The 26,168-nt window shown below is 35.3% G+C and overlaps 4 protein-coding genes across 4 annotated transcripts; 1 reads left to right on the forward strand and 3 right to left on the reverse strand.

The window, feature by feature from the left end:
• Positions 1-203: 203 nt before the first annotated feature.
• On the reverse strand, positions 204-2,911 carry LOC132166299 (SNARE-like superfamily protein). Its single transcript, XM_059577095.2, has 4 exons — positions 2,724-2,911; positions 1,297-1,383; positions 776-844; positions 204-621 (listed from the first exon to the last, which is right to left on the reverse strand). The coding sequence occupies exons 1-4, from the start codon at positions 2,862-2,864 to the stop codon at positions 487-489; spliced, it is 432 nt and encodes a 143-aa protein (XP_059433078.1). The 5' UTR covers positions 2,865-2,911; the 3' UTR covers positions 204-486.
• Positions 2,912-3,886: 975 nt separating this feature from the next.
• Positions 3,887-8,230, reverse strand: PFK1 (phosphofructokinase 1). Its single transcript, XM_059576028.2, has 13 exons — positions 7,753-8,230; positions 7,332-7,378; positions 7,192-7,231; positions 6,888-6,950; positions 6,662-6,799; positions 6,254-6,412; positions 6,101-6,154; positions 5,909-5,977; positions 5,655-5,784; positions 4,960-5,225; positions 4,802-4,850; positions 4,531-4,685; positions 3,887-4,300 (listed from the first exon to the last, which is right to left on the reverse strand). Exons 1-13 carry the CDS (start codon positions 7,990-7,992, stop codon positions 4,082-4,084), a joined length of 1,629 nt encoding a protein of 542 aa, XP_059432011.2. The 5' UTR covers positions 7,993-8,230; the 3' UTR covers positions 3,887-4,081.
• A 3,561-nt stretch (positions 8,231-11,791) lies between these two features.
• On the reverse strand, positions 11,792-13,758 carry LOC132165212 (nudix hydrolase 8-like). Its single transcript, XM_059575700.2, has 9 exons — positions 13,638-13,758; positions 13,289-13,536; positions 13,120-13,185; positions 12,720-12,857; positions 12,537-12,611; positions 12,401-12,451; positions 12,271-12,305; positions 12,084-12,192; positions 11,792-11,977 (listed from the first exon to the last, which is right to left on the reverse strand). The coding sequence occupies exons 1-9, from the start codon at positions 13,753-13,755 to the stop codon at positions 11,792-11,794; spliced, it is 1,026 nt and encodes a 341-aa protein (XP_059431683.2). The 5' UTR covers positions 13,756-13,758.
• Positions 13,759-15,798: 2,040 nt separating this feature from the next.
• On the forward strand, positions 15,799-21,682 carry LOC132165461 (mitochondrial-processing peptidase subunit alpha). Its single transcript, XM_059576040.2, has 13 exons — positions 15,799-15,942; positions 16,613-16,858; positions 16,972-17,268; positions 17,365-17,532; positions 17,667-17,834; positions 17,929-18,009; positions 18,173-18,239; positions 18,481-18,578; positions 19,550-19,622; positions 19,722-19,792; positions 19,909-19,958; positions 21,373-21,485; positions 21,576-21,682. Exons 1-13 carry the CDS (start codon positions 15,904-15,906, stop codon positions 21,626-21,628), a joined length of 1,524 nt encoding a protein of 507 aa, XP_059432023.2. The 5' UTR covers positions 15,799-15,903; the 3' UTR covers positions 21,629-21,682.
• The last annotated feature ends 4,486 nt before the right edge of the window (positions 21,683-26,168 follow it).

Consider the following 26,168-nt stretch of genomic DNA (forward strand, 5'->3'; position numbering starts at 1 on the left):
TCATCCATCTCTATATAGTGAATGATATATAAAATTACGTCATTTGTAGGACTCATATGAGTTCACAAAAAGAGATGATTAAAAAATGGTTGATAGAATGATATGTGCATGCCTCCGTCTACAAATCCAATGGTAAATCCATTGAATTTACAAAAAAAAAATGATTGAGAGAATAGTGTATAACATGCTTAGGGTTCAACAAATGAAAAGGCCATGCTCAACCTTAAACTAAGCTGATAGCACTAGAAATAGTTTGGATTTGATTGACAAATATTTTTATATCTTACGTGCATTGTACCTTTTTGGGATGACATTGGAATCTCAAGCTTTTATATGTCTGGAGCTTTCCACACCTCAGATCATGTGATCAATACAACAGAAAACAACCAAACGCTAACATGAAAAAAAGAATGTAGGATTTTTTACGATTTTTTTAGCTTAATGTACGATAGGCAACAACCCAAGTAAGATGCAAACAGCAAATTTTCATGACGCTTTATCCATCAGCTGTATCGGTGCCAGAATGTTAGGCTTGCTTGTCTCAACAATACACCCGTTCATGACCATTTCCTCCAGCATAAAATGTGCTTTCTCTAAATGGAACATGATGTCTAGCTCACACTGCAAATTTAAGCAGAAACATATGGGACAAAACCAAATCAACTTCTTTAAAGAAAAACGAAGGAAAACCAAATTCAGGAGATAGGAAATAACCTAGGAGATTGGCAGGAAATAACCTAGGAGATTGGCCAGAAATAACAGAACTCAGACTTACCACGTTGCCAAAATGACGGTCCATGGTTTCAACCAAGAGATGTATGAATTCCAAGATTGCAAGTTCATTCTACAACATAGAAAACAAGAAAGGGGAATTAATATTGCGAAAGACATGCTAGGAGACATCTAGGACAACGTTTGAAATGAGAAAACTTTCCAATAAGGTATTTAACAGAATTTAAGGTTGCTTTTTGAACACATGAAAAAGCCTTTTAAATGGGGTTCTCTGTGTGTGTGTGTGTGTCTCCCTCCACCTCCTTTTCATGTAGGTTGAAAATGCTACATCCAATCAAAGCATACTCTCATCATATGGAAACTACACCCTTGAAAGTGAGAGGGACATCACTTTAGAAGTCCTATGCAAAATGATCTATTGGTGCAAATTTGTAGGCAAAGAGAAATGTCCTGGGTAGATCCCAGATTATTTGATAGGGATAATTCACATTGTTTTCTTCTGTCCAAAAAAGTTTCAAAATGCAAACATCATCTCAACCTATTGGATTAAACAGAGAAACTTACTTCATCATTGTCAACTCCAACCAGGAAAAAAAGTGATGCATAGCGCCTGTATACAATTTTGTAGTTCCGATGCTCAACAAAAGAACACTGTTAGCATGAAACAAAATGTTATCAGCAAAAGATAAATGAACATCTGCTGTGACATAATATATATAAAAGTTACTTGAAGAAAGACTTCAATTTACTGATAGAAAAACAGGTTCTCTGATTATCAATAGCAAGCAATATGTTAACATTGTCCACATACAGATTCTTGTTAGAAATTGGAGAACAGCTTATAGAATGCATAAACAACACAAAAATAACCAAAACAAAACATAACCAGAAGAAGTAGAAAAATAGAAAGTGCTTGACTAGGCAAGTAGTCAACTCCTATACATGATGTTTTTATTCACGTACTCCTAGGAATGATATGAATCCATACAGAGCACACAGCAAACTACTAATAAATGGTTAATTTCTAAACAAGACCCACCAAGCTACATTCCAAGAAGCAAAATCATGTACAGATGTACCAAGCATAAGCATTACTGTTTTTTGGATGAGAAGCTGCTTTGGGTAAAATATTGACGATTGATAACTTGAGAAATGCGGGAAAATCATTGCGGGTTGATCTTGCATGTGCAAGAATTCTAGTGAAAGGTGGACTTATCTCCTTTCACATTTCCGCTGTGGCAAGCGAACAGCGATGCCTCAGGACGTTGTAGATGCGTTTGTCAGTTTGAAAGGGAGACTTAGTCTTCATGAAAAGTTAGAATTGGTGCACACTTACTCATTGCATTATGGGGAAAATTGGGCAGAAGAGAAATATTCGTACTTTGGACAAGGTAGAGATGAATGGGAATTCGCTTAAAAGCAATTTTCTTACGTTCATCATTTGACAAGTTGCACGCTTTCGGTGGTATACAGTACAATACCTTCTTGGATTTCATTGCTCTTTTGAATTATCGATTCTAATTTGTTGAGAGGATGTACCACAATCACCCTGTACATTGATCATTTTACTTTTTTTTAATAAAATTTTATTGATTTATCAAAAAAATCATAAAATTCAAGACCATAAGGACATGAAACAATGTCATTGCCAAGATTTGGCAATTGAACTCAAAACCATTCAAAGGAAGCAGACCCTTCATGCACCCTATGAAACTTTTTCACCCTCCTCTCAAATTGGGCACTCGAAATTAATTCCTAATCGATCAGTCAATATAACAACCATGCAGTTCACGAAATTGCGTTTCCAACACAGACCGAAAGGAAAGAGCTGTACCCAAAAGGTTAGCGAATCAGTACGATCTGCGAACTGATTTGCGATTGATTAACCCCACTAATTGAATTAATCCAATCTCCCTAACAGCCTAAGCAAACAAATTAAAAAGAAAAAATCGGATGTATAAATTTAGAGAGAGAAAGAGAGAGAGAAAGACCTGTTGCTCAGAACGAGCGAGGCATTTGCGAACGATTTCTCCCTCGAGAGCGCGACGTTCTTCGATTGTAAGGTACTCGTAGTATTGGGCAAGACGGGTCTGTCCCTGCTTGTTCACCATCAATATAAATCTGATCCCCATTTTTTTCAAAGTCACAGAGAGAGAGAGAGAGAGAGAGAGAGAGGGGGGGCGGGGGAGGGAGGTCTAAAGCAAATAGGACGTGTTTGGCTGCTCCTCTTTTGAGAAAATTCAATTTTTTAAAAACATTTTTAATACACGTGGAATAACAACTTTACAAACGTCCGTCCTCCGAGTCCGAGTACATGTCAAACTAATGTCATACGATTATATGTCTTGTTTTTTATTGCTCACCGCCACGACGTGGCAGCCGTCGGATTGAATTGCTACGATGGAATCCTATGAATATGATTTGGATGTGCTGTTCCCATCATTTTACTTCTTCTAACAGTTAAATGCCTACAAAACCAAGAAACACACCAAGATTCGAACCCAACTCCCCTTGTCATTGTCACGAAGAATTATTGTAAGGATGATGGAAGTGTAAGATGTACTTTGAAGGTGGTTTTAACGTTACTGTGAGTTTGCTTTTCATTGTCTTGGTTTTTTTTTTTTTTTTTTTTTTTTTTTTTTTACGCCTGAAAATTTCCTCTCTTGGATCCATGAGTTTCTGTGGCTATTTTAATGACACTTTGGTTGGGTTTTTTTGTCACCATATCTTTGATAATAGGCTATGGATATTTTGTTGAGCTTGCTGGCTGAGATTATTGATATGTTGATGATGCAGGAAGCAAGCTTCCAATCAGATATTTAGGTGTCCCTTTAATTTCTTATCGGCTTTCTGCTGCTGATTGTGATGTTCTTTTGGATAAGATCATTGGCTTTTAAGGAACCCATCTTTTGCTGGTCGTTTGCTGCTTGTTTCTTCCGTTTTGTACAGTGTTGGAGGTAAAAAACGATGAAGGCTTTATCTTTGTCGTTTGGTGCTTGTTTTGTTTCTAACATCTGGAGAAACAGAAATACTTTTCGACATGAAAATCATCCAAAGACTACCCTATTTATAAAATATTGATTTGCATCACAATCTCATCATCATCGGCAGACAGACAGAATCATCACCAGCAGCATAAGAAATTCCTTAAATCAAGGATTTAAGCAAATCGTATATTATTAGGATATCAAAATTCTGATCCAAGTGGGATAAATTTTCCACACAAATCTCATGGAATTGTAAGGCCCATAATTAAACCAAATATCACTTACAACAGAGTAAGATTGGGCAGGAACAACTACTAATCTTTAACTGTAGGCTACAGCAATGAAAGTAACCGTACAGAGAATTACATATGGCTGACTTCTTTCTTCACCTCAATGTCATCCGAATCTTTCTCCTCATCCGAATCTTTCTCCTCATCCAAATTTTGGGTTGGTGGTTCTTCCTCTCTCTTGTCTTCAACAACATCTTTAGCTCTCAAGAAGCTCGGCTGATTCGTCGATGACAGAAGCCTAGCCCACATTCTATCAGTTATCACAACCTTGTTCTGTCTCTCAATAATCCGCTGCAGACCAAAAATCCAACAAGTAACCCAGTGTTCGGAGAAAAAAAACCGTTACTGACATGAAAAGAATGTTGCAGTGCTATAATATTCGACATGTTGTTAGCTTTTATTGTTCTCTTGGTGGAGTAAGAGAGGGAGAGAGGGGAATTGCAAGTCATTTCATGCTTAATGCATATTGAAAAATCAAAGGTTCCACCAATTTCAGATTTTTAAGCAAAGAGCACACTCACATAGAAGGGTATATAAGAATGTCTTCCATTGACAGGCCCAACTGTAAAACCCGTATAACCTGCCATTGCTCCATGAACAGCACTTTGAGCAAGAAGTGTGCAGTATACATTGTCTGAGGCATTGCTTGGAATAGCTCGGATCATATAAGTAGGATCTGTCAAACAAGCAACACTCGATTATAATAGGATAGAGTATTCTGTTTATATATATATAGATTACAGATCTAAACAAGCAAGCAACACAATACGTATATCAGAACATATTACTAACCTATATGTTTGAGGTTTGTGGTCATCTTACTTTGTGAGGAAAAATGATCCTGAAAAAACAGTAATATTACATCAATAACAGTGAAGATAAACAAAAATGGCCTGGGAAAAAAACCATACGTGACATTAAGGCAAGACCATTCACTGTAGCATCCACACCTTAATTTTCTGCGATATCCATAGCCCAACATCTTGGAGAAGCTTGTTTCCTGAAGCATCCTGCTTATCCATAGAATGAATGCTCTCAGCAAGTAGATCCTGTCCTGCGCCTTCAGCTATGACAAGAACAAAGTGCCCATTTTCTCTGAGTCGTTTCTCTATGTATTCAAAAAGTCCACCCGGACCTTCAAGATAAAAGGGTGACTCAGGAATCAAGCAACAGTCCACATCTCGGCTAGCAAGAGTAGCATACATTGCAATAAACCCTGCACCATAGCAATGTAAAGTTAGCACAGTCACATGACATTGGAAACACATTGAGTAATTCTGTCAAGAAAGAGAAAGACACACTTCAAGTCCAGGCAAGGATGCAATGAAATGATTGGGGAAGAAAAAAAAAAAACACTAAGAATTGGCCACCAGGGAAGAGTAAACTGAGAGCCCCAATCATTTTTTATTTTATGCTCAAGAGTATTTTAAAATCTTGCAATTTACCATCTTAGTCAAGGTGTAGTAACAAAAATTAACAAACCCATACACATAATTGCATTGAACTTTGACAAATTGAATAGGAATATTAAAACTAAAGATTGGTGGACGTGAAGACTACTCCAATTACTTAGATTAACAGATTATTTTTGTAAGTTACGTAGATTAACAGATAATGACAACATATATACAAACAGGAAACTTACCGCTGTCCCGACCCATCAACTTCACAACCCCAATACCATTCTCAACACTTTCAGCTTCAACATGTGCTGCATTAATAGCACGCTGAGCCTCCTCAACAGCAGTGTCAAAGCCGAAGGACCTGTCAATAACCTGTATCAGCAGAAACAGCATGCAGTCAAAAGAAAGATTCTGCATACTAATAGTGTTCAGATAATCAAGCATATTATATTTGACAGTGATAGTCCAGCAGGAAGGGAGCGCCCAAGAGACATACTGGAATGTCGTTATCAATGGTTTTGGGGATTCCAGCGACTGCAACTTTGAGACCACGCCTTCTGATTTCCTGCATGAGTTAAAAATAACTTGCATAAGGTAATGGCGATCAGTTTGGGGTGGGGGGCTTAAAAGGCAAGATCTTGAACAATAGGACAGTTAAACAATTAGCATTTCTAAAAATATTAAATACCTCAAATATGACAGAGGCCCCTCTTTGAGTTCCATCTCCTCCAATAATGTAAACCTGAGATCCAGAGGATTATAAATCTAATGCCCATCAGGATTAATGCATATAACAAAATCTTTAGCGATGAAGAAAAAGGGCTAAAGGCATTGTATATACCTGGTTTATCCCCCGATCTTGAATGCTGTCAACTATCTTTGAGGTATCATGGCCACCTCGTGATGTCCCAATGATGGTTCCACCACGTTTATGGATATCATTGACAACCTTAGGTGTTAAAGTAACTGTATTTCTGGCATAGAAACCCCTGTATCCTCCCTAAAGATTCATCAACTTCATTAATTATTGATTCCAACAAATTATGCAGTACAAAATAAATTGATACATAATTCAAATGCCTCGAAACTTACACTCCCAACAACTAAAGCAAAATTAAAGGAAGGGGAAAAAGAAAAGAATTAGGAATTGACATGTTAAAGTCAAATGGGCAAGGAGTAGGCCACCGCATTTTTGTTCTTTCATCGTTGTTCTTTATGATTTTTATTTATCTATTTATTAATCACTTACGTCAATTCCCAGAACTTTCTTTACACCATACATATTGTACAAGCCGCATACGATCTCCCTGATCACAGTGTTGAGTCCAGGACAGAGACCCCCACATGTCACAATACAGGCAAGAACATCATCTGGCTCAAAATACACCTGAGCAACATATAACAACATCCATAAATGACAAGCATTTGGTTTCCTACTAATTCAACCAACTCATAAAACCACAGAAAATACATACCCTTTGTCGGGGTCCAGCACGTCGAAAATGTATACCTCTTGGACTATCTTTGTGAACTACAATCTACACCAGCATAAGAGGAGGAAGAAAAAAAAACGCATGAAAGTTAAAATCTAGACTTCTAGTTCATCAAAAAAGTGCAGTAATCAAAGATACATCCTACAACAATTGCCTTCCCTCGCATTCGGATCATAAACAATGAATTCAAGAACAGAATCAATTGCATTATCTCTTCTTCTTTTTTTCCTGATAATCACAAGCTTATATACAAAATAATGCTCCTCTTTTTCTCAGGAAAACTAACCTGCTGAGCAACAGTGTCGTCCACATTGACAAAATACTGCCTGAAAATACAAAAAATAGTATCTCAATGAACCATCAATTCCAACCAACATTACCAAATTTCATTAATCCACCGAAGCGCGTGAGCGAAGGTGAACTCACTTAACAACCGAGTATGCAGGATTGTCTTGCAACGGATTCGTATAGGTCTGTAAGAAACATCAAAATGCTAAATAAGAAAAATATATAAATAAACGCATCAAAATCGCACTAAAAATCAACATAATCCTCAAAATAATTCATTTTAGAAATTAAAGCTTAACGCGATAATTGTAGAGAAAAAACAAAAAGAAAGAAAATCAAACAGAACGATTTCCCAGACCAAATTCTAAAATAATTTAACGAACAAAAAAAATTAAAATTTGGCTAAGCTGAGCTGAGTTCCTCGATTCTCGGAACTCGAAAGTTACAGAAAACTATCTTTCTTTTCCTTCATTTTCGCTTTCCCAGCCGCCAAACAGGAAATTTAGTTAATTAATTTAAGAAAAAAGATGTAAATAGATTAATTGAAATGACATCGTACAGGAAGATCAGGGATATAATCAGACAAATGAGGAACGTCTTCGAGGAGATAACCGGCCGAACCGGTGACGATCTTCCGCTTATAACCGTTGGATGCCTCCATCACGACCGGCGAATACCCGTTTCTCGGACCAGACCCGAAACTCAAGGAGCGGTTTCTGAAACTCGAAGAACTTCTAGAAGAATCAAGAGAGCGAAAGTTTTTCAGAGAAGTAATTGGGCAAGCATGGACGGAGTCCATTCACTGGCAAAGGTTTTCTTAGTGGTCCAAGAAGAAGAACCGAATGCCATATTTGAAGGCAAAACGGAGTTTGACCAAACAAACGGTTAAAAAAAGTCCACGACGCGGTCGTACGACGCCAGAATCTAGAAAGTTAGAAACGGTGAACGCTGAATTTGTGCTCTGGTTTTAGAGATTGACAGGTAAAACCGGTGGCTCTTTCGAAACAGAGAAAAAAAAAAAAGTGCTTATGAAAAGTAGTGATTCCCACGCTTCAAAGGAACTTGGAGAGCATAGTAGAACTAGGGGCTATTATGGAAATGACGTGTTGGTCAAGGGAATAATTAAATATATATTGCAGGGCTTAGCTGTTTCCTTGTTTTGTGACACTTAAATAAATGGCAGATTTTTTGTTTTTTTTAAGATTTTCATTATTTATTTCAAAGATTCTTCTTCGGTATATTGCTCTTTTTATTATTAATTTTTTCACAATATTTTTTCATAATGTAATAATTTTTATCTCTTAATTTTATTATTTATTTTTTTTCCCACATGGTTATGCAGCAATGAATATACTTTCAGGATGTTTTCTTGTGAAACAAGAAAGAATGCTTTTGGAGCAAGTTGCCAAATCAATCAAAATGCAAATCTAAAAATTTGAAATTAAATTAAATAATAGTGATTAATTGTCTACCCTAATCCATTAAATAGGATTTGATTGTGAAATTTCTTGCCATTCTTACACCGGTATATCATGTATGGCAAAATAATCTTATACGTAGAACTTTTATTTTAATTTTAATTTTTAAAAATTATCATTAAATTTTAGATAAATTGTTGTTCAATTTTGATTCAATTGTGATTTTAAAAGTCACATTAATTTTGTTCTTAAGGGGTAGCTCAATCGGCTAGAGACCACGCCTCATAAAGCGGAGGTCACTAGTTCAAATCTCTCATTCTCTCGAGAAGTGCTAAGGAACCAAACAAATGAACTCAGAAAAATTTTCAAGCTGACGTGACAGATCGTGAATGACAAACAAGGGAGAGAAAATTACATTTTTTTTAATTTAAAAACTCTTGTCACGTCAGTTTGAAATTTTTTTGGATTCATTTGTTTGACTCTCTAGCACTTCTCCATTCACCTCTCTTGTGCGGACATATCAAAAAAAAAGCCACACCAATTTTAGAGAAAAAAAAAAAAAAGAAATAAAAAGTCTTATGTATAAAATAATGCTACAACTTTAAAAAAATATTTAGAGTATTACAACTTTTCTTATAAAAATAATGCTACATATTATAAAAACATCGAATAAAAATTCTATAAAGTTGATATGACAGGGTTTAATAGTTTTTGGATTAGTTATTGTTTGTTAATAAATAATAATCCAATAACTACTACCATACTAGACATTATTACATTAATTTTGTAGAATGCTAGAATATTTATGAGATATTTGTATGGTAGGTAACATAATTCTTATTAAAAAATCATTTAAAAATTAATGTAATAATTGATAATTGATGAAATAATAAGGCTAAATTTTTTATTTAATTATTAGGTCGGTCTCTAAATTATTTAATAAGAAAAGTTATTAAACTAGGACCACTCGTAATATTTTATGTTGCAATGATTAAAAAACAGTTGCGTAGTGCAAACATTGATTGTGAGAAAGCAATTACTTGAATGAGCAAATATATTTTGCTAAAAATATTTATCAAAAAGTTTGATAAGTCAAATATTAAAACTTAAATAGACGAGTTAATCACTGTACACGTGTAAAGTCATTTTCCAGGCTGGCAGCTCTCAAAAGACTCATGCTGCGTCTTGGTCATGGGGGTTCCGTGACGTATAAATTGAAAGCGAGAGACGCGAGGTTCATGCCTTCATGGAAGGTGACGAGATGGACAAGTTGGACTTTAACACATTATTGTGTCTTCTTTAACTTTTTCCAGTCAGCCGACATTTTGGTTCTGTTTTTTTATAACTTTTTAAAGGATATATATATATATATATATTTGCCCAAGTGTTTTATATTTGGGTTAAATACTAAATTAGTTCATGGGGTTTCACAACTTTATTTTTTTCTCCTTAGGGTTTCATTTTTATCACAGGAGGTCCCTATGGTTTTGATAAGTGACCAAATTAGTCAATCCGTTAGTTGACCGTTAGTTGACTGTACGGACTGACACGTGGACCAGTCAGACGTCGACACGTGGCACATATATTAATTTTTTTTTTAATTAAAAAAATGTTTTTTAAAAAATATTAAAAAAAAAAAAGAAAAAGAAAAATGGGACGAAACAGGGGGTGGCCTTGGCAATTTGGGGGTGGCTCGGCCACCCCCTGTTTCGTCCCTTTTTTTTTTTTAATTTTTTTTAATTAAAAAAAAAATTAATATATGTGCCACGTGTCGACGTCGGATTGGTCCACGTGTCAGTTTAACAGTCAACTAACGGTCAACTAACGGATGGACTAATTTAGTCACTTATCAAAACCATAGGGACCTCCTGTGATAAAAATGAAACCCCAGGGGAGAAAAAATAAAGTTGTGAAACCCCAAGGAGTTTTGGAGTATTTAACCCTTTATATTTTTATTTTAAATTTAAAATAATATTTTTATACAATTTCTACGAAATTAAAGCATATGCTTCTAGGCAGTACTATTACAATCGACTTGTAAATAGTCTCTGCCATTTTCTTTTCAATAATAGAGCTTCTAGAATATTAAACTTCTCAATTCTCAAATACAACCGCTAAGACCTTTAGAAACTGTTTGAAATTGCGTTTAAGAAATAAAGCTTTTAAGTTAAAAAGAGTTTTTAGTTATTTTTAGGTTCTTTGAACCTTTAAAAGTGCTTTTAACTTTTTTATCAAACGAGTACTTTTTTATTTAAACGAACTTTTTAAATATTAAAAATATTTTTAGACTTTTCAAATGCAATTTCAAACAAGCCATTAAAATATTTAACATGCACGTTTTGCAGGTCTTTCTTTTGTTCAATTCTCACTTATTAATTTCCCCACATTAGGGTCAAAGTATTTGAATTTAATTTTTCTTTTCGTCAACTCCTTATTCAATGTTTCTTTTTTCCCCCAAAAAGCGAGTTTAATTTTCCTGATAACATCTAGAAGCACTTGATTAAAGTCAAGGTATTGGTGCCTTTTCACATTAAAAATACAAAAACAGTTTGAAAATAACTTCAATCGGGTGATGCTGTGAATTTGGTGTTTTGCACCATACTAAGCTTAAAACACCAAAAAAATAATATAACTATTCACACTAAATAATTTATTTATTTATTTGTCAAAATACACATTAATAAAACTACCAAAGCAATTATTTTGGTTGGTTTTAAAGACTCCAGTGTTAAGGGCTCTGAAGTGGGTGGTGAAGATTGGATTAGAATGAATAAAAAAGTTTATGGAATTAATTTGAATTAAACATTCGATGTTTTCAACATCTCTATCATATTTGATGTGTTTACATGACATGTCAAATTTCTATTGAAGGCTATAAAATGAAATTTTACACCACATTTTATAAAATAGGCTTACAAACAGTTGGGAAATATTTGGTGTTCTTCTAGTATTCTCCCAACTGTAATGTAGCTTTTAAAATCACTAATAGATTAAAAGTCAATAATGACTCAACGGTAATTTTAAAGCCACGTCATAGTTGAGAGAACACTAAGAAAACACTAAAAAAACACTTAGCATTTCGCCAAACAGTTTTTATCTTTATTTCTGATCAGAACATTTTTTCAGACAATAAAAAAAAAAAAAAAGGTGTAAAAAACACATCGACAAAAAACTTACAACCTAAATTTGGTTTGATTCATCATAATACAAGTATGATAATTGGCCATCAAATTTTGAGACGAGCTGATTTGCTATGAATCCACTGTAACGATTTTCATATGCTGCTATACAAATTTCAATGGCCTTCTTTGACATGTGGTCTTCTTGATAAAATGGCTGTCCGAGTAATTCATCAATTGGCATCCACTGAAGAAACAAGATCAAATGTAAGAACTGGCAATTATATTGATCAAGAAGAGGACAATAATCAATGGATGAATTAATAAAAATTAAAGCTTAATTAATCAATTACCTTGGCATCTTCAATTTCCTTCTCGTCGATTGTGATTTCATAGGACAATGGCTTAAGCATGCACACAAAGAGCAAATCCGACGTCTCAAAAGCCACAAGATGGGCATGTCTTTCAGATTAAACAACAGAGATATTGTCAAAACATATGTTTCAAATTCAAATTCTAATAAGATTAAACAAAAATTACCTGAAAGCAACCATTTCCAGGAAGATCGTGTCAACCTGTGAATTTGAAGGGGTATCTCATAATTAAGTATAATTAACTTATGATAATTATAATAATTAACCAGAAAGTTGGAACATATTTTGTTAATTACCCCAGTTTCTTCTTTCACTTCCCTGATAGCTCCATCGAATATGTCTTCAGACTGAGAATCAGCCAAAAAGCAGAAAATAGCATAAGAATCAGCCCTTCAATGCAAAATTTCAAAGAGCAGAAAATATATACCTCACCTTGTTGATATAACCAGTTGGCAACTTCCAGAAACCCGAGCAACTACAAGGGCATTTTTCTTTCACCACAAGGACCTAAATGTAATCCACCCACAAAACAAAAACGTACACCTTAAGTAGTGATTAAATAAAATTAAAAACTAAATGCATGTATAAAAACTAAATTAAATTAAATTTAAGTGCCTGCTTTTTGTCATTAATCACAAATCCTGCAACGCCTATTTGATGTGAAGGGCTTGCAGGAAGCAAGCAGGGCTCGTCAGGAATCCAATATGTTAACATAATATATCCTGATTCTGCATGGTGGTAATTGAAGCCCTCCTGAAAACCAAGAAACAGAGAAGCTACACAATAATTAATTTTTCAACTTTATAGAATAATCAAATTCATAAGCATAAAGTTTTCCTCCAATCCAAATTTATTAAACTGCTGATATGTGTCCAAAATGCATGTGGTTGCATATGTATTTTGATCACATGTCGGTTTAATAGAATGAATGGAAAGAACTTCCTTAGAGGAAAACTCTATTCAATTTGTAACAATTTAAAAGGAGCTTTTGCATAATTAGAGAATGGAACATTACCTGAATTGCAATTGGAACAAGATCAGATTGCTCTTGTAGTATTTGGAGCCATACCCCCTTTTTCCCCTGCATTACACACACATGCACGTGAAATTAAAGCAAAGAAAAGTTGCATTTTGATTATTTGTAGAGTAAAAAAGTGAAAAAATACTTTTGAAGTTTTTTTTACCTTAAACTTCCAGTGGGACAAAGAAGCTCGAAGGGCGGATGCAAAGGCATTTGCACTGGAAGGCAAGCTCTGTGGATTAATAATGACCCCATCATATTCATCGTCCCAAGCTTCAAGTGATTCGACCGCTGTGCTTGGTGAAGAGATGTTGGGAGATAAAACATGGAAGCCCTTTTTCTTCTGCACATTGGTCATGCCCCCATGAAATGGCAGAGGAGAGGACTTGAGTATAGGCTTGCTCAAGAAACCTGGACAAAAAGAATGAACAAGTAGTTATTTTCATGACAATTGACAGTGCAAATATATATACATATATTCATTCTTTTTATCTTAGAAAAATAATACAAACCCTTTGATAACCATTTGAAGCTGCAGTTTTTTGCCCAGGAGGAACTTCTTGGCTCCTCTATGAGGCGCTGGAAGTAAAAACCTGTCCCTAATTGACAGGCATCCACCACTGCTGCCATATTTATCACCACCAATTATGGCCGACCCCTCACTTCCCATATGTCTATATATATACATAGCCTTGCAGAGTGATGCATGCAGTTGATTCTGCTGAAGCAAAAAGAAAAAAGAATACTGGGGAAATATTATTCTTCAGGCCCAGTAGAAGGAAAGAGATGGCAATTGATCAATTTTCCAAGTTAAAAATTAGCGTTATTAAGTAATGAATAATGATACTATTCACTCTCATTCATCACACACTCAATTGTGATGCTTAAGTCAGTGAGGATAGAGAAAAAGTAAATTAACAAAATCTAAATGAGGGAACATACTTATATAAATTGTTGATGACGTAGATGATGAAGGTTAATATCTTAATTTGGTCAAGCGATTATAACATGGAAAGAATGAGAATCGTAAGTGACATACCATATTATGGTCTAGGTGCACTTTGGTTCTAGGGTAAACCGCATCTTAGGTTAAGGTGGTGGGATTTGCATTAAGCTGTCGGAGCTAGGTTTATACAAATGACCCAGAAGGGACTTTGGACCCTTTGGTACTCTGGTGGGTGATTCAACTGTTGTCAGGACCGGGACTAAACGGGCCTAATGGACTCTTCAGTAATTTTAAATTCATGCATTTAACATGTTATTAAGTACTATATTGTTATGACCTTTGAGCTCCTGAAATTTATAAGTTAACAAATCTAACGGTTACGGTCAGAGAGTATACAATTCTAACTATCTATATTCAGTTGTCAGAAGAATAAGAATATCGTGTAGTTTATCCGATTGTAACCTTGTGTTTCTAGAGGAATAGTTGAGAATTTTGAGACTACAAATTGCCCTAGAATACGTCATGATTATGATATTAGAGGTTCATATATAAGCTTTTCACTAGTTGCACCCATATGGAAATATTCTTATTCCCAACATCCTTGTATTGTTCCCTCTTCCTCGTCTATCTTTGCCTCGATGCTTCAATTGCAATTTGTTGAGTTCATCACCAGGCCATACCTCACACAATTAAGTGAGTCCCTATATCTTATTTTTCTACCCCTTGTTTACCCTTTTGGGAATCAGAATGAGCTTCATCCCATATATGTTTGAGAAGATTGGAAGGAATTTTATAATTTTGTAATATTCCTAAAAATAGACAAGGGGGGTGCAGGTCAATATTATAGCAGAACAATTTGAACAAGTGTTTGATGTCACATGTAGTTCATCATCATCAGAATAACTTGTTGAAGCAGAGAGGATTCCATTCTGAATTTGAATAGGTTGTAATTAACGGATCGAGATTCCCAACAATAGCCGGTGAATTGCCCATAAAAAATGGTTGAAATCCTAGCCATTGAATTTCATCCAATGACACATGTCCATTTAATTAAAAAAATACTAAAATAATATTTAAGTTTTATAAAAAAAATATAAAAGAAAAAAAAAATTATAAAAAAAGTACCGGCCATTGGGGGTGGCCCATGTCTCAATGGGGTGGCCGGCCACCCCCCTTACTTTTTTTATAATTTTTAATTTTTTTTATTATTTTGTTTTATTTTTATTTTTTAAAAAAAAAAACTTAAATAATATTTTAGTATTTTTTAATTAAAGGGACATGTGGCAAACTATAGACCATTAGATGAAATTCAATAGATAAGATTTCAACCATTTTTGATGGGCAATTTCTCAACTATTGCTGGGGATCTCAATCGGTAATTAACTGTCTGTATTATAATAGGAGTAGTATGCCTATATTAGAATCGAATTTTGGGTGTTGGTTAAGACTTAACGAAATTTACAAAAATATTACTCCTCAATCTTTGTAATTTTTTCCTATAAAAAAATTGGGTATTTCGAGAATTTTAATAAGTTTCAACGGAAAATCGAAACAAATAGAAAACATTGTAAAATATTGAGAGTAATTTTGAATTTAAAAGGTAATTTCAAAACAGATTTTGTAAAGTTTTTTCAGATATTCTATCCCAATCCAATGGTTCAGATTTCCCTGCCAGCTTCTACCTTCTAGAAACTTCACACGTGTCTCCGTCCTCGTTCCCCAATGCCACACACTTGTCAGCAAGAAGTCTCCCACCAGCTCGGCCGAGTCTCACAACGCCACGAGTCCGTACAGTCTAGGGATCTCGTGTTCGATTGTCGATCGCCACCACCATGTACCGAGTCGCAGCCTCCCGCCTCAGGGATCTCAAGGTCAGTCCCAGCTTCTCTTCTCAGTCCCGAGTGAGAAAAAACCTTAATCCCAACTCTTTGGATGTGATCTCGCGGTCACAGTGACTTTCATGATCTCGTACGCATACCGGAAAAATTTTCTGTTTGATGCTGCGAATCTTGCTCTTTCAATTCGTTGATTACTTAGCCAATTAGGGATTAGATCTGATCATGGCTGTCCAGCTGTTTGATTGCCGAGAAATTGTTGGAAAAAATAATTAAGCACCAGCTAGATTTTGGTAGTTTCACTAAAATGTGCACAATACAAGCGTTTTTTGTAACGAAGTAATATAAGATCGAAAGAAAAGAAAAATTAGATCATGTTTTCAGTTGCAAATTGAACGTTCCATTTTGTATAATCAATTGCAACTAAGAGCTTTGATGCCTTGTTTGTAAACTTTTTTTTTGTTTTTTTTTCTTTGGTATGCCTTTTTGGTTGTTTGCAAGAAAACTTTGATTATCTAACAGTCTCAAATGCAATAAGTTAGGTGAAGAACGAGATGGCTCCATGGTATTTTGATGACATTTGCACGTAGAGACTCTTTTTGGTGTAATATAGGGGATAGAGCCAATCTTTTGTTTTATGTTTATTGTATATGGATAATCTGATAGAATGGAAATGTATCGTGCTCTGCTTCTAAACCATGATTAGGGTCGAACGTGCAATGGGGCGTTGGCCAGATTTGCAAGTTCGAGTGCTGTTGCCACAAACTCGTCCTCGTCTTCGGGGGGTCTCTTTGGGTGGCTGACTGGGGGAGGATCCAAGTCTTTACCTCCCCTGGACTTCCCACTTCCAGGTGTCACACTCCCACCTTCATTGCCTGATTACGTTGAACCAAGTAAAACCAAGATTACTACTCTCCCAAACGGTGTCAAGATTGCCTCTGAAACATCGACGGTAAGAATGGTTGTTGGAGTATATTTTTAGAGTCGTTTATTGTTTCTACTCATAGAATGGATCAAGAATCTGATGATTTATCCTAATTGCCTTTGATTCTGCTGGTTGAACAGAATCCTGCAGCCTCAATAGGGTTATATGTTGATTGTGGTTCAATCTATGAGACACCAGTATCAATTGGAGCCACTGACCTGCTACGGCATATGGCCTTTAAGAGCACGAGAAACCGGAGCCACTTGCGTGTAGTGCGTGAAGTGGAGGCCATTGGTGGCAATGTGGAAGCTTCATCTTCTAAGGAGCAGATGAGCTACACCTATAATGCTTTGAAGACTTATGTTCCTGAAATGGTAGAGCTGCTTACTGATATTGTGAGGAATCCTGTCTTCCTGGATTGGGAAGTCAATGAAGAGGTAGTTTTTTTTTTCATCAGAATCTGCAGCTGCTGGAAAATTTTGTATTCTCCCACATGTAATAGGATTACTGAAATTACAAAATACATTCTGCAGCTTGAGAAGTTGAAAGCCAAGATTGGTGAAACTTCTAACAACCCTCACAATTTGCTTTTGGAAGCAATTCATTCTGCTGGTTATTCTGGTGCTTTGGCGAATCCAGTTTCAGCCCCAGAATCTGCAATAAATAGATTGAATAGTACAATTCTTGAGGAATTTGTTGCTGTAAGTCTGTGATAAGTTTATATTTGATCTCTATGTTTATACATCCCGTGTCCTTTTCAGATATTTGTCTCTTAGTATTAGCGTATGCAACTCAGGTTTTTTTTTCTTTTTTTTTTTGTTGTTGACAATTTCAGGAAAATTATACTGCTCCACGGATGGTACTTGTAGCTTCTGGTGTTGAACACGATGAACTGTTATCTGTTGCAGAACCACTTTTGTCTGATCTACCCAGTGTCTCTCGACCTGATGAGCCAAAATCTGTTTACACTGGAGGGGATTATCGTAGCCAAGGTGAATCAGGGGTGTGTATCATAAATGTTCCATTCAAGTTTTTCTTTCCTGTCTTTCACGTCCATCCAGGATTTTGTTAACCCTGATGTTCTCTTGCCTGACCAGAGAACCCATTTTGCTCTTGCATTTGAACTTCCTGGTGGCTGGCATAAGGAGAAAGAAGCTGTAGTTTTGACTGTGCTCGAGGTCTGGATATTGAAATTTTTTAGTAACTTCATGTGCTTGTAAACTGAAATATGTTCTAAGGAATTTGTTATCTACTTGGTTCCCCAATATTTATTTGCATTATTATTTTGTTCATTCTGCTTCACAATGGGATGCAATGTTTATAAATATAAATTTACTCTAGGTACTCCTGAGAGGTGGTGGATCCTTCTCGGCTGGTGGACCTGGAAAAGGGATGCATTCACGCCTATGTAAGTTGTTCTCAAAATACTTTTGTAACTGAGCTTGAAAACACATTGTTCATTCAAAGTTTTTGGTTTGGGAATCTGTAGTACATAGATTCTAAACATATGGTTATTAGGTTTTCTCCGTTTTCTATTTCAATTAAACCATTTTCAATGTCTAGATCCTTGATGCATTTGGTTTTTCTTTCTCTGTGTTGCAATTTTTGCTTCTAAGTACATTTGCTGATAAGCCTGATATGATGAGCAGATCTTCGTGTTTTGAATGAGTATCCTCAATTTCAGTCAATTTCTGCATTCAGCAGCATCTACAAAAATACTGGCGTGTTTGGCATCCAAGCAACTGCTGTAAACCATCTCTTTAACCTTTTATTATTTGGGTAGATCAGAAATTTATAGTTTCCTGATGTATTGCAAGATGTGATATCTCAGTTTATGATTCCTACAAGTTCACCTATTTCTTTTCTAGCAAGTATTGAGTATCAGACCATAAAAGTCATTCTTAGAGTCTCCAACAAATGAGATCTGTAAAATCTCTATGTAAAATCCTGTAATTATAGATACAGTTAAATTAAATAATTAAGGGTTCTGTACACTGATGAGGTGTTAGGACCCGATGCTGATCAGAAAAGAATTGCTATTAACCCAGTGGAGAGATGTAAGTGGATTTACGTTTGGGTGGAGACTGGAGAGAGATCAGAAAATGTAGAAATGGTATCAAGTTTTTATGCTCTAGATCCAAGAAGGGGAAATGCTTATCAGAAGCTGAAGTACGAGTCTTATGGCCAACCAGCACTGAAGAAAATTATAGTTTTTTATGATACCATATACTGGGTGTCTAATCTTAGGTGAGAACACTCAGGTTGCTTCTATGGGAGAAGATTCTGCTCTCTTTCTCTCTCTTTGAAATTGTATGACTGTAAGCCATTTGCTTCTATAGATGGTTGAGGGACATCGAGATGGCAGGCTGTTCCTTATGCTATTTGTTCTCTCTGATACCTCTATTGGCATAGAGCAAGTTGTTGTAATAATAAATAATAAATAATATAAAAACCCTCATTTCCCCTCTTCTGAGATCATATCGTGATATGTGTAAACATAATATGGCCCTTTGGCCGGCCTGTGCATGCCATGGTCATGCCCATGGAATTATCTATTTTCTGGAAAATCTTAAGAATGGTTGAGTTTCCATAAACTTTGACATCATTATTTTAAGGATATAATGCTTGGCTGGACATATCCCTATTTTGGAGTTATTTGATTGTATTGTCCACATTATATTCCCTCTTTGAATGAAGAGCTCATGTTTCTGAATACAGGGTTCTGATTTTGTGTCAAAAGCCATCGATATTGTGGCTAATGAGCTTATCGCAGTTGCAACACCTGGAGAAGGTTTTTGCCTTAACTTTATATTGGGTAGCGTTGTTTTTTCATTGCCACATCTAATCTTGGATCCTGCTTCTGACATGTTCTTCCCTCTATTTGTTACAGTTGACCAGGTACAACTAGATCGTGCTAAACAGTCAACGAAGTCCGCCATCCTAATAAATTTGGAATCCACTGTATGCAACCATTTTATTGCATTCTTTCTTTTCTAAATTTAAATTTGACTATACTGCCAGCTGTCTATTATTTTATAAGTCTTATTATATGCTTACTTTTGAGGCATATTTTGTAGACACTTGCATCGGAAGATATTGGGAGACAAATTCTGATCTGTGGTGAGAGGTATGGCCTGAGGCATGACTGTCCAGGGACTTGTAGACAACCTCTTTATATGCATTAATGCACAACAATGTCTTCATGTTTATGCCATCATGCACTGCACAAGGATATCCCTTTTATATGTCCATTTTCTGCATGCCTTTTAGGTGCTTTTGTTTATGTGTGACCAGTGATCAATGTGAACGCCTTTTACTCTAAAAGAAAAGAAATTCAAATCTTCTACTGGTTTTGGTTACAACTGTGAATGCCTTTTAGTTCTTGTTTTGTACCATAGAAATGAGATGTAGGCACATGAGTGTAAAAATACATTTTAGTCAAATTGTTTTGTTTTGTTAACTACTATGTCGCACCATTGATTCTGTAGAATTACGTATAAAGCACAAATACATTTCACAATCTGAGGAACCATGTCAGACCCTGGATGTTGACATGTTAGTTCACTGGATTTGGAAAGTGCATTCTGGGACAGCAATATTACATATTCTCGTCTCATTGTTGATAATTTTGCTAGACTTAACCACAAAACAGTATAATTTGACATTTGATCAGCTTGCTCTTATTGTTATCCATGCTGATAGTGATCTGACTATAAACAGAAGCTTCTTGGCTTTGATAACTAAGTACAAGATGAGTGAGAGCTATTTTGGGTGGGCTTCACCATTTTAAAAATATGAGAAGCTATCTTTTGGCTGCTTCTTAGAAGCTGCCTAAAAAGCAATAATAGCTTCACAAATTTGGTGAAAAGCTGATGCACTTTCGATTCACCAAACAAAAAAATAGTAACCTCTGCTTTTTAAAAGCTAAAGCATCTCTGGAAAGGCCCCACCAAACAGAGCCAAATTATATTCTGCTTCTTGTTCATTGGTTCGTGAAGGCAATTTATGCATTTTCACTCTCTTCAGTTATTGATTTGGGGTTCACCAAAGATATGAGTGGGGACCCCCCAGGGTTTTACTTGCAGGAGCCCACACAAGTTGTTTTTGGCGGGCGCGCGCGCGGGGGTGGGGGGGTGTGATTTTTGTTGATTTTTTTTATTCTTTGTCTTGGATGATTGTGCTTTTCCAGTTTTTCCTTGGTCTCTAGACCTATTTTGTTAATCATGTCACTGCCAACAATCTTTTTTCTCAACACTACTGCCATTATATACAAATCCTTCATAGGTTGTGAGATCAGATCAGAATGAATATGCGATGAGAAGGTTTTTCCAACTTCTGTAAAAGTTTTAGCAACTGAAAATAGGTTTTTCTCTTTGTTGACGATATGGAGAACCAAGTGATTTTCAGTTTGGCCTCTGCTATAAGTAATTTCTTACTCGTCGTGTTAATACCTGATCTTGCTTGCATGTTTACATTTCTTTCATTTTATAGAAGTGTTATTATATTTTTATTTCCTCAATAACTATGTTTGTCACCCTTAGGAAACCTGTGGATCATTTCTTGAAAGCTGTTGATGAAGTAACTGTTAAGGATATTGCTTCAGTTGCCCAAAAGCTTCTTACTTCCCCTCTTACGATGGCATCATATGGAGATGGTATTTTTTCCTGTTCTTTGTGAACCTTCTTATCTATTTAATAGGTTTCTGTGGTGAATTTTCTTTTTATTATCCTATCATGTTTTGCAGTTATCAATGTTCCAAGCTATGATTCAGTCAGCAGCAAGTTCCGTTCAAAATGAAATTGCTTTTCTTGTATGTACCAAAAAAATTAAAAATAATAAAAGGTACTCCTTTCATGAATAAGACTGGTCTGGCAACTGAGCTGCTTTGCTTGCCCTAAACTTTTCGACGTGTGCATTCTTTAGCTGTATGAAAGCGGCTACGCTGCAGAAAGTGGTGTAAACTTTTGAGGGACTAAAAGAGCCCCCGTACATGTTTTAGAGTGTATAATCTGGTTACATGTTCACTTGCATTCTTTAGCAATCAAACGTATGTTTATTTGATTGTTTGTATTTGTATGTTTTCTATTTGAATTTTGTTCTTCCTTCTCCCTGGGTTAAGGGTTCTCTTGTATACTTTTTGTGTATATGGGTTGCACACATTTACGCTTTGAATAAATATACATTATTTATATATAAAAAATGTTTTCTATTTGAAGAGAGGTCAGAGTTTCCTAACTTGAATGGTTGATCACACCATGTAGATTGCTTTTGAAAGTTGTTATCAATAGAAGATGGCATCAATGAAAAAGAGTTTTTTGAGTAATCTCGTGAAAGCAAGAAATTTGAAGAATGGGAATTGTAAGCAAAGAGCAACCCCTTCTTTCACTTGTACAATACATTTGAAGAAGTATGCTCAGTAAAAGGCCAAAACTCTTGTTTTGTTTATTCATTGAAGCATTGAGGAACACCGAAGAATTTTGAAGTCATTAGTTATCGAGTAAATTTCCTTTAGGATGTGACATGTGTTCTGTACTTGTGCACACAGGACACAAATGGAGGTGCCACTGCTCCTCAATTAGTGATGGGGAACCCCAGTTTACGCCCTAATCATTGGTTTAGATATCTTAATAGCAAAGCTGTTAATAACACAACTCCTTACTCAAATTAACCTGATTTTATTGTTGTAAATGAGCAAGTGAATTACTGGTACCTAATTATTAGAAAATGGTGATGAATGAAGAAGAAAAAAACGCGTGTGCCATGTTTATCTTGCCCCCCTTGAAAAAAAAAAAGAGGAAAATCTGTGCCAAGGTCAAAACAGAAAATGGAGTGAGACAGAAGCAAGCTAGGGCCAATATTAGATAAACCTAACTTCAAAATTTTTCCCTAGCCCTAGGGGTCATACCCAACTCACACAGTTGAAACCTATACACATTACTCTCTCTCTCTCTCTCTCTCCATATTCTTCACAAAGATTTTAAGTTGGTAACCGGCTAACATTTTTGGCTCCCTTTTTGAGAACAAGATATTTACCCAAAGCCATTGACACCAACAATCTTACTGTTCTACAAGATTACTTGTTGGTGAAAACATAAACACAAACACTATGTTTGTTGATTAATGTTCTGACTTTTTATCTACCATCTAATATGGTTTTGGTGTTTAGAATGTTCAATTACAATAACATCGTATATACAAAATTTGGTTTAACCCATATACAAATTTTATGTTATTAGGTTGCTCGAATTTACAGAAATTCATCACTCAATGAATAGAGGGTTGCAAGACACATTTGTCCCATGTACTTAAGCTGCCCGAAATAGATAGAAATAGACGGACCTGCAAACCCCCCTTCTTTTTGGCTGCATCATCACATACTATTCCTTGTACAATTCAATATAATTGAATTGGTTATTCATCTTCCTTTTCGCAGTAAATCACAAAGGTATTCTCCTCTACACCATCAAAAGTGCATTGCCTGATAATGCTTTTGTGGAGGATAGTTAGGCAAACTTTTCAAGAAATCAGCAAATCAGCCCAATCTCTCGTATGAAAACGGTTGCTTTAAAAATCAGGCAGTTTAAAGTGGGAGAAAAGTTGAAGGGATGGAAGTTGGAACTTGGAACCACAAAATGGTGAAGAGGCTTTTAATAAAAGGCAGCCAGGTGGAAGGTGAAACGTTTATGCATAGGATAGCAAGTAGATAGAATTTCATATCTCTAATATCTAAGAAACAAAGTTTTCATCTGAACCAGATCGAAAGAAATTTTTCTAACTCATTAGATCAACATCTGCTTTTATAACTCGCGATTTTCACCTGTTTTTAGAGCATGCAGTTTTCTGTTGAACATCACATACTCTAAAGACAGGTATTAGTTTAACTAACCATTCACAGCTTGTTTATTATATACATCGGAATTGATCAATCTAGTGCATAAAAAAATACAAAGTATTATTCTCCTTGTATGAGATATTCCGATGCACAAAATTTTTTTTTTTTTCTCAACAAAAAAAAGGAAGGAAAACAATATTTTCTTCACAAAGATGCTCCCAAATGCAGCTTAAAAGTTTATAGAATATTTCATTCGGCTTGTTGAATATTATGTACCCTTGTTCCCGTTATTGATATTTCTGGGCACATCTTAATTTCCTCAACAAAAGGAAATGGCAAGTTTTCAAGTAATTAATTATAATATATAAATAAATCAAGATATTTATGCCACATGCAAAGAATCAAGAGCATGGAGATAGTGTTAAGATATATATGCGGATCCATATTGCTTCATTGGTCAAAGGTCAGCTCGATCATTGGATAGTCTCTGTGAGTAATCTGATTCTTCATTCCTTTGGACAAAAAGAGAGAATTAATCAAAGGTTGTTTACAATTTGAATGCTTTTAGACCTCCGTTTGTGTTCATGTAGTATATTATGTCATTAGATATCCCCCTAAGATATATTCCTCATTATGAATGCTGATAGACTATTTTTATCTCGGTTTCTCTTATGATTCTCCTGATCTTACATGAATATTATTTTAATATTTTTTAAAACATTTTTAGAAAAAGTAAGAATAAGTTTTTTTTTCTTCTTTTTTAGAAAGTAATATCCACATAGGATCAGGAGAACCACGGGAGGAACCGTTACAATTTTCTTTGAGAAATGCTAGAGGTAAATATTTTCCATTTTTCTCTTACAATCAACCATTAGATTTGTGGACTTATGTGGACTCTATATAAATTAATGGTGGACCTTACAAATCTAATGGTTGATCTATTGGATTTATAGAAGAATATGAGCCAAATATGAGAAACTTATTGACCCTTAGCATTTCTCATTTTCTTTTATCTTATAACTATTTTGCAATGCTAACGTGGCAATTTCATTTTCTTTTTTTTCTTTTTTTTTTAACAATGACTGATCCGATAGTTAGTTAAGACCACCACATAAGTATTGTGCAATAAAAATATAAGTAATTTTTATCATCATTCTAAAAATTAATGGTGAAGATTGCAAGATTGGAAAAGAACCTTTTTTTAAAAAAAAATAATAATAATAATAATAAACCTTTAATTTTTGTATAGAAAATTTACAGTAATTTTCTCAGCCTGACTCATCTTCAACTCTCTACGAAAAAAAAAAAAAAAAAAAAAAAAGAGTTAAAAGAAGTATTAGACAAAGAAGCAATCATGGCCATCAATGTGTTGTGCAAACATCATTTCTGGACCCTTCATCATCCTACACTTGACTGCTCAAGAGAATGTTATAAACGTGAATGCTAACCATCATCTGATCAAGGTACTTTTAATGGCAGAAGATTTCCAAGGTGGGCCCACGGAATGGTGGGTCTACAATTTTCATGTGCACAACACGGACTGTGTGAGTGGATAGTACTTTAGATTTCCCGAGAATATAGAAATAACACAAGACCAAAAAGTGAACCCAAAAGAAACAGGAGGAAAAAAAAATAGTACACAGAGAATTATATGATTGGGATTTTTGTATTCTCAGATGTGGTAAAATGTTTGGTGCTTCGGGCTGAAGCTTCGTAGATTTTTTTTGTTTTTATTTTTATTTTTTATTATTTATATGATTTTGTATAACTCTAATTACAAGGGGTGGTGGTGGTCCATCAAGTATACTGCTCATTTGCCTTGTTTATCAAGCAATCCGCTAATACTTCTCTCTCTCTCTCTCTCTCTCTCTCTCTCTGCAACATTCATGGCAAAAGCATAATCATCAGCACTCCAGCTCAAAACCCATGTGAGCTCCTATCACCCCTTTTGCCCCTATATTTCTATCTTTTTTACTCTCTTCCCATAAAATTTTGGCTTTATTATGCTCTTCTTAAAACTATAATCTGTATAAGCTAATTTCTCAGACTGTAATTTTCCTGGTTTCTTCTTGTCACTCAAAGTTTACTGCCTGTAGGCAGGTTGATGTATATATATATATGTAAAGTTTTTATTTTTATTTTTTTTATTTAACTTTATCGATATATATGTATAACCCTTCTACCACGAAACTGATGACCAATGGATATGTATATATATAATATATTTTTGCTGTAATATATATATAATTATTTTGAGTAGATATATATATAAGTAAAATACAGATTGGGTTGCTCTTGCTTTTGAATGCGTGGCTTAGTAACAGCTGTGAAGGCCGTTTCTTGCCTTTTGCTTTTGTAGTCAAGGCTCAAACAAAGGTGCGGGAGAACCCCCCCCTTGAGCTTTAGAAAAACCAACCGGGTTTTCTCTCTCTCTCTCTATCTCTCTCTCAAACCGCCTACATGCGCTTCTTAATTTGGCAAAGGCTTTTAAAGGTGGCATATATG

This window comes from Corylus avellana, chromosome 11 (assembly GCF_965113065.1).
Source record: "Corylus avellana chromosome 11, dhCorAvel1.hap1.2, whole genome shotgun sequence".
NCBI lineage: Eukaryota > Viridiplantae > Streptophyta > Magnoliopsida > Fagales > Betulaceae > Corylus > Corylus avellana.

What these genes read in the sequence shown, in the direction of transcription:
- LOC132166299 (XM_059577095.2), bottom strand. Translation starts at nt 2,864, where the DNA reads ATGGGGATCAGATTTATATTGATGGTGAACAAGCAGGGACAGACCCGT. An exon ending in TTGGAGTTGACAATGATGAA is followed by an intron (nt 845 to 1,296) that starts GTAAGTTTCTCT and finishes TCTATGTTGTAG; the next exon opens with AATGAACTTGCAATCTTGGA. An exon ending in ACCGTCATTTTGGCAACGTG is followed by an intron (nt 622 to 775) that starts GTAAGTCTGAGT and finishes TTAAATTTGCAG; the next exon opens with TGTGAGCTAGACATCATGTT.
- LOC132165212 (XM_059575700.2), bottom strand. Translation starts at nt 13,755, where the DNA reads ATGGCAGCAGTGGTGGATGCCTGTCAATTAGGGACAGGTTTTTACTTC. An exon ending in TGTCCCACTGGAAGTTTAAG is followed by an intron (nt 13,186 to 13,288) that starts GTAAAAAAAACT and finishes TGTGTAATGCAG; the next exon opens with GGGAAAAAGGGGGTATGGCT. An exon ending in TTGTTCCAATTGCAATTCAG is followed by an intron (nt 12,858 to 13,119) that starts GTAATGTTCCAT and finishes CTTGGTTTTCAG; the next exon opens with GAGGGCTTCAATTACCACCA.
- LOC132165461 (XM_059576040.2), top strand. Translation starts at nt 15,904, where the DNA reads ATGTACCGAGTCGCAGCCTCCCGCCTCAGGGATCTCAAG. An exon ending in TTGCCTCTGAAACATCGACG is followed by an intron (nt 16,859 to 16,971) that starts GTAAGAATGGTT and finishes CTGGTTGAACAG; the next exon opens with AATCCTGCAGCCTCAATAGG. An exon ending in AGTTGCAACACCTGGAGAAG is followed by an intron (nt 19,623 to 19,721) that starts GTTTTTGCCTTA and finishes TATTTGTTACAG; the next exon opens with TTGACCAGGTACAACTAGAT.
- PFK1 (XM_059576028.2), bottom strand. Translation starts at nt 7,992, where the DNA reads ATGGACTCCGTCCATGCTTGCCCAATTACTTCTCTGAAAAACTTTCGC. An exon ending in ATTATATCCCTGATCTTCCT is followed by an intron (nt 7,379 to 7,752) that starts GTACGATGTCAT and finishes TGTTTCTTACAG; the next exon opens with ACCTATACGAATCCGTTGCA. An exon ending in ACGACACTGTTGCTCAGCAG is followed by an intron (nt 6,951 to 7,191) that starts GTTAGTTTTCCT and finishes ATGCTGGTGTAG; the next exon opens with ATTGTAGTTCACAAAGATAG.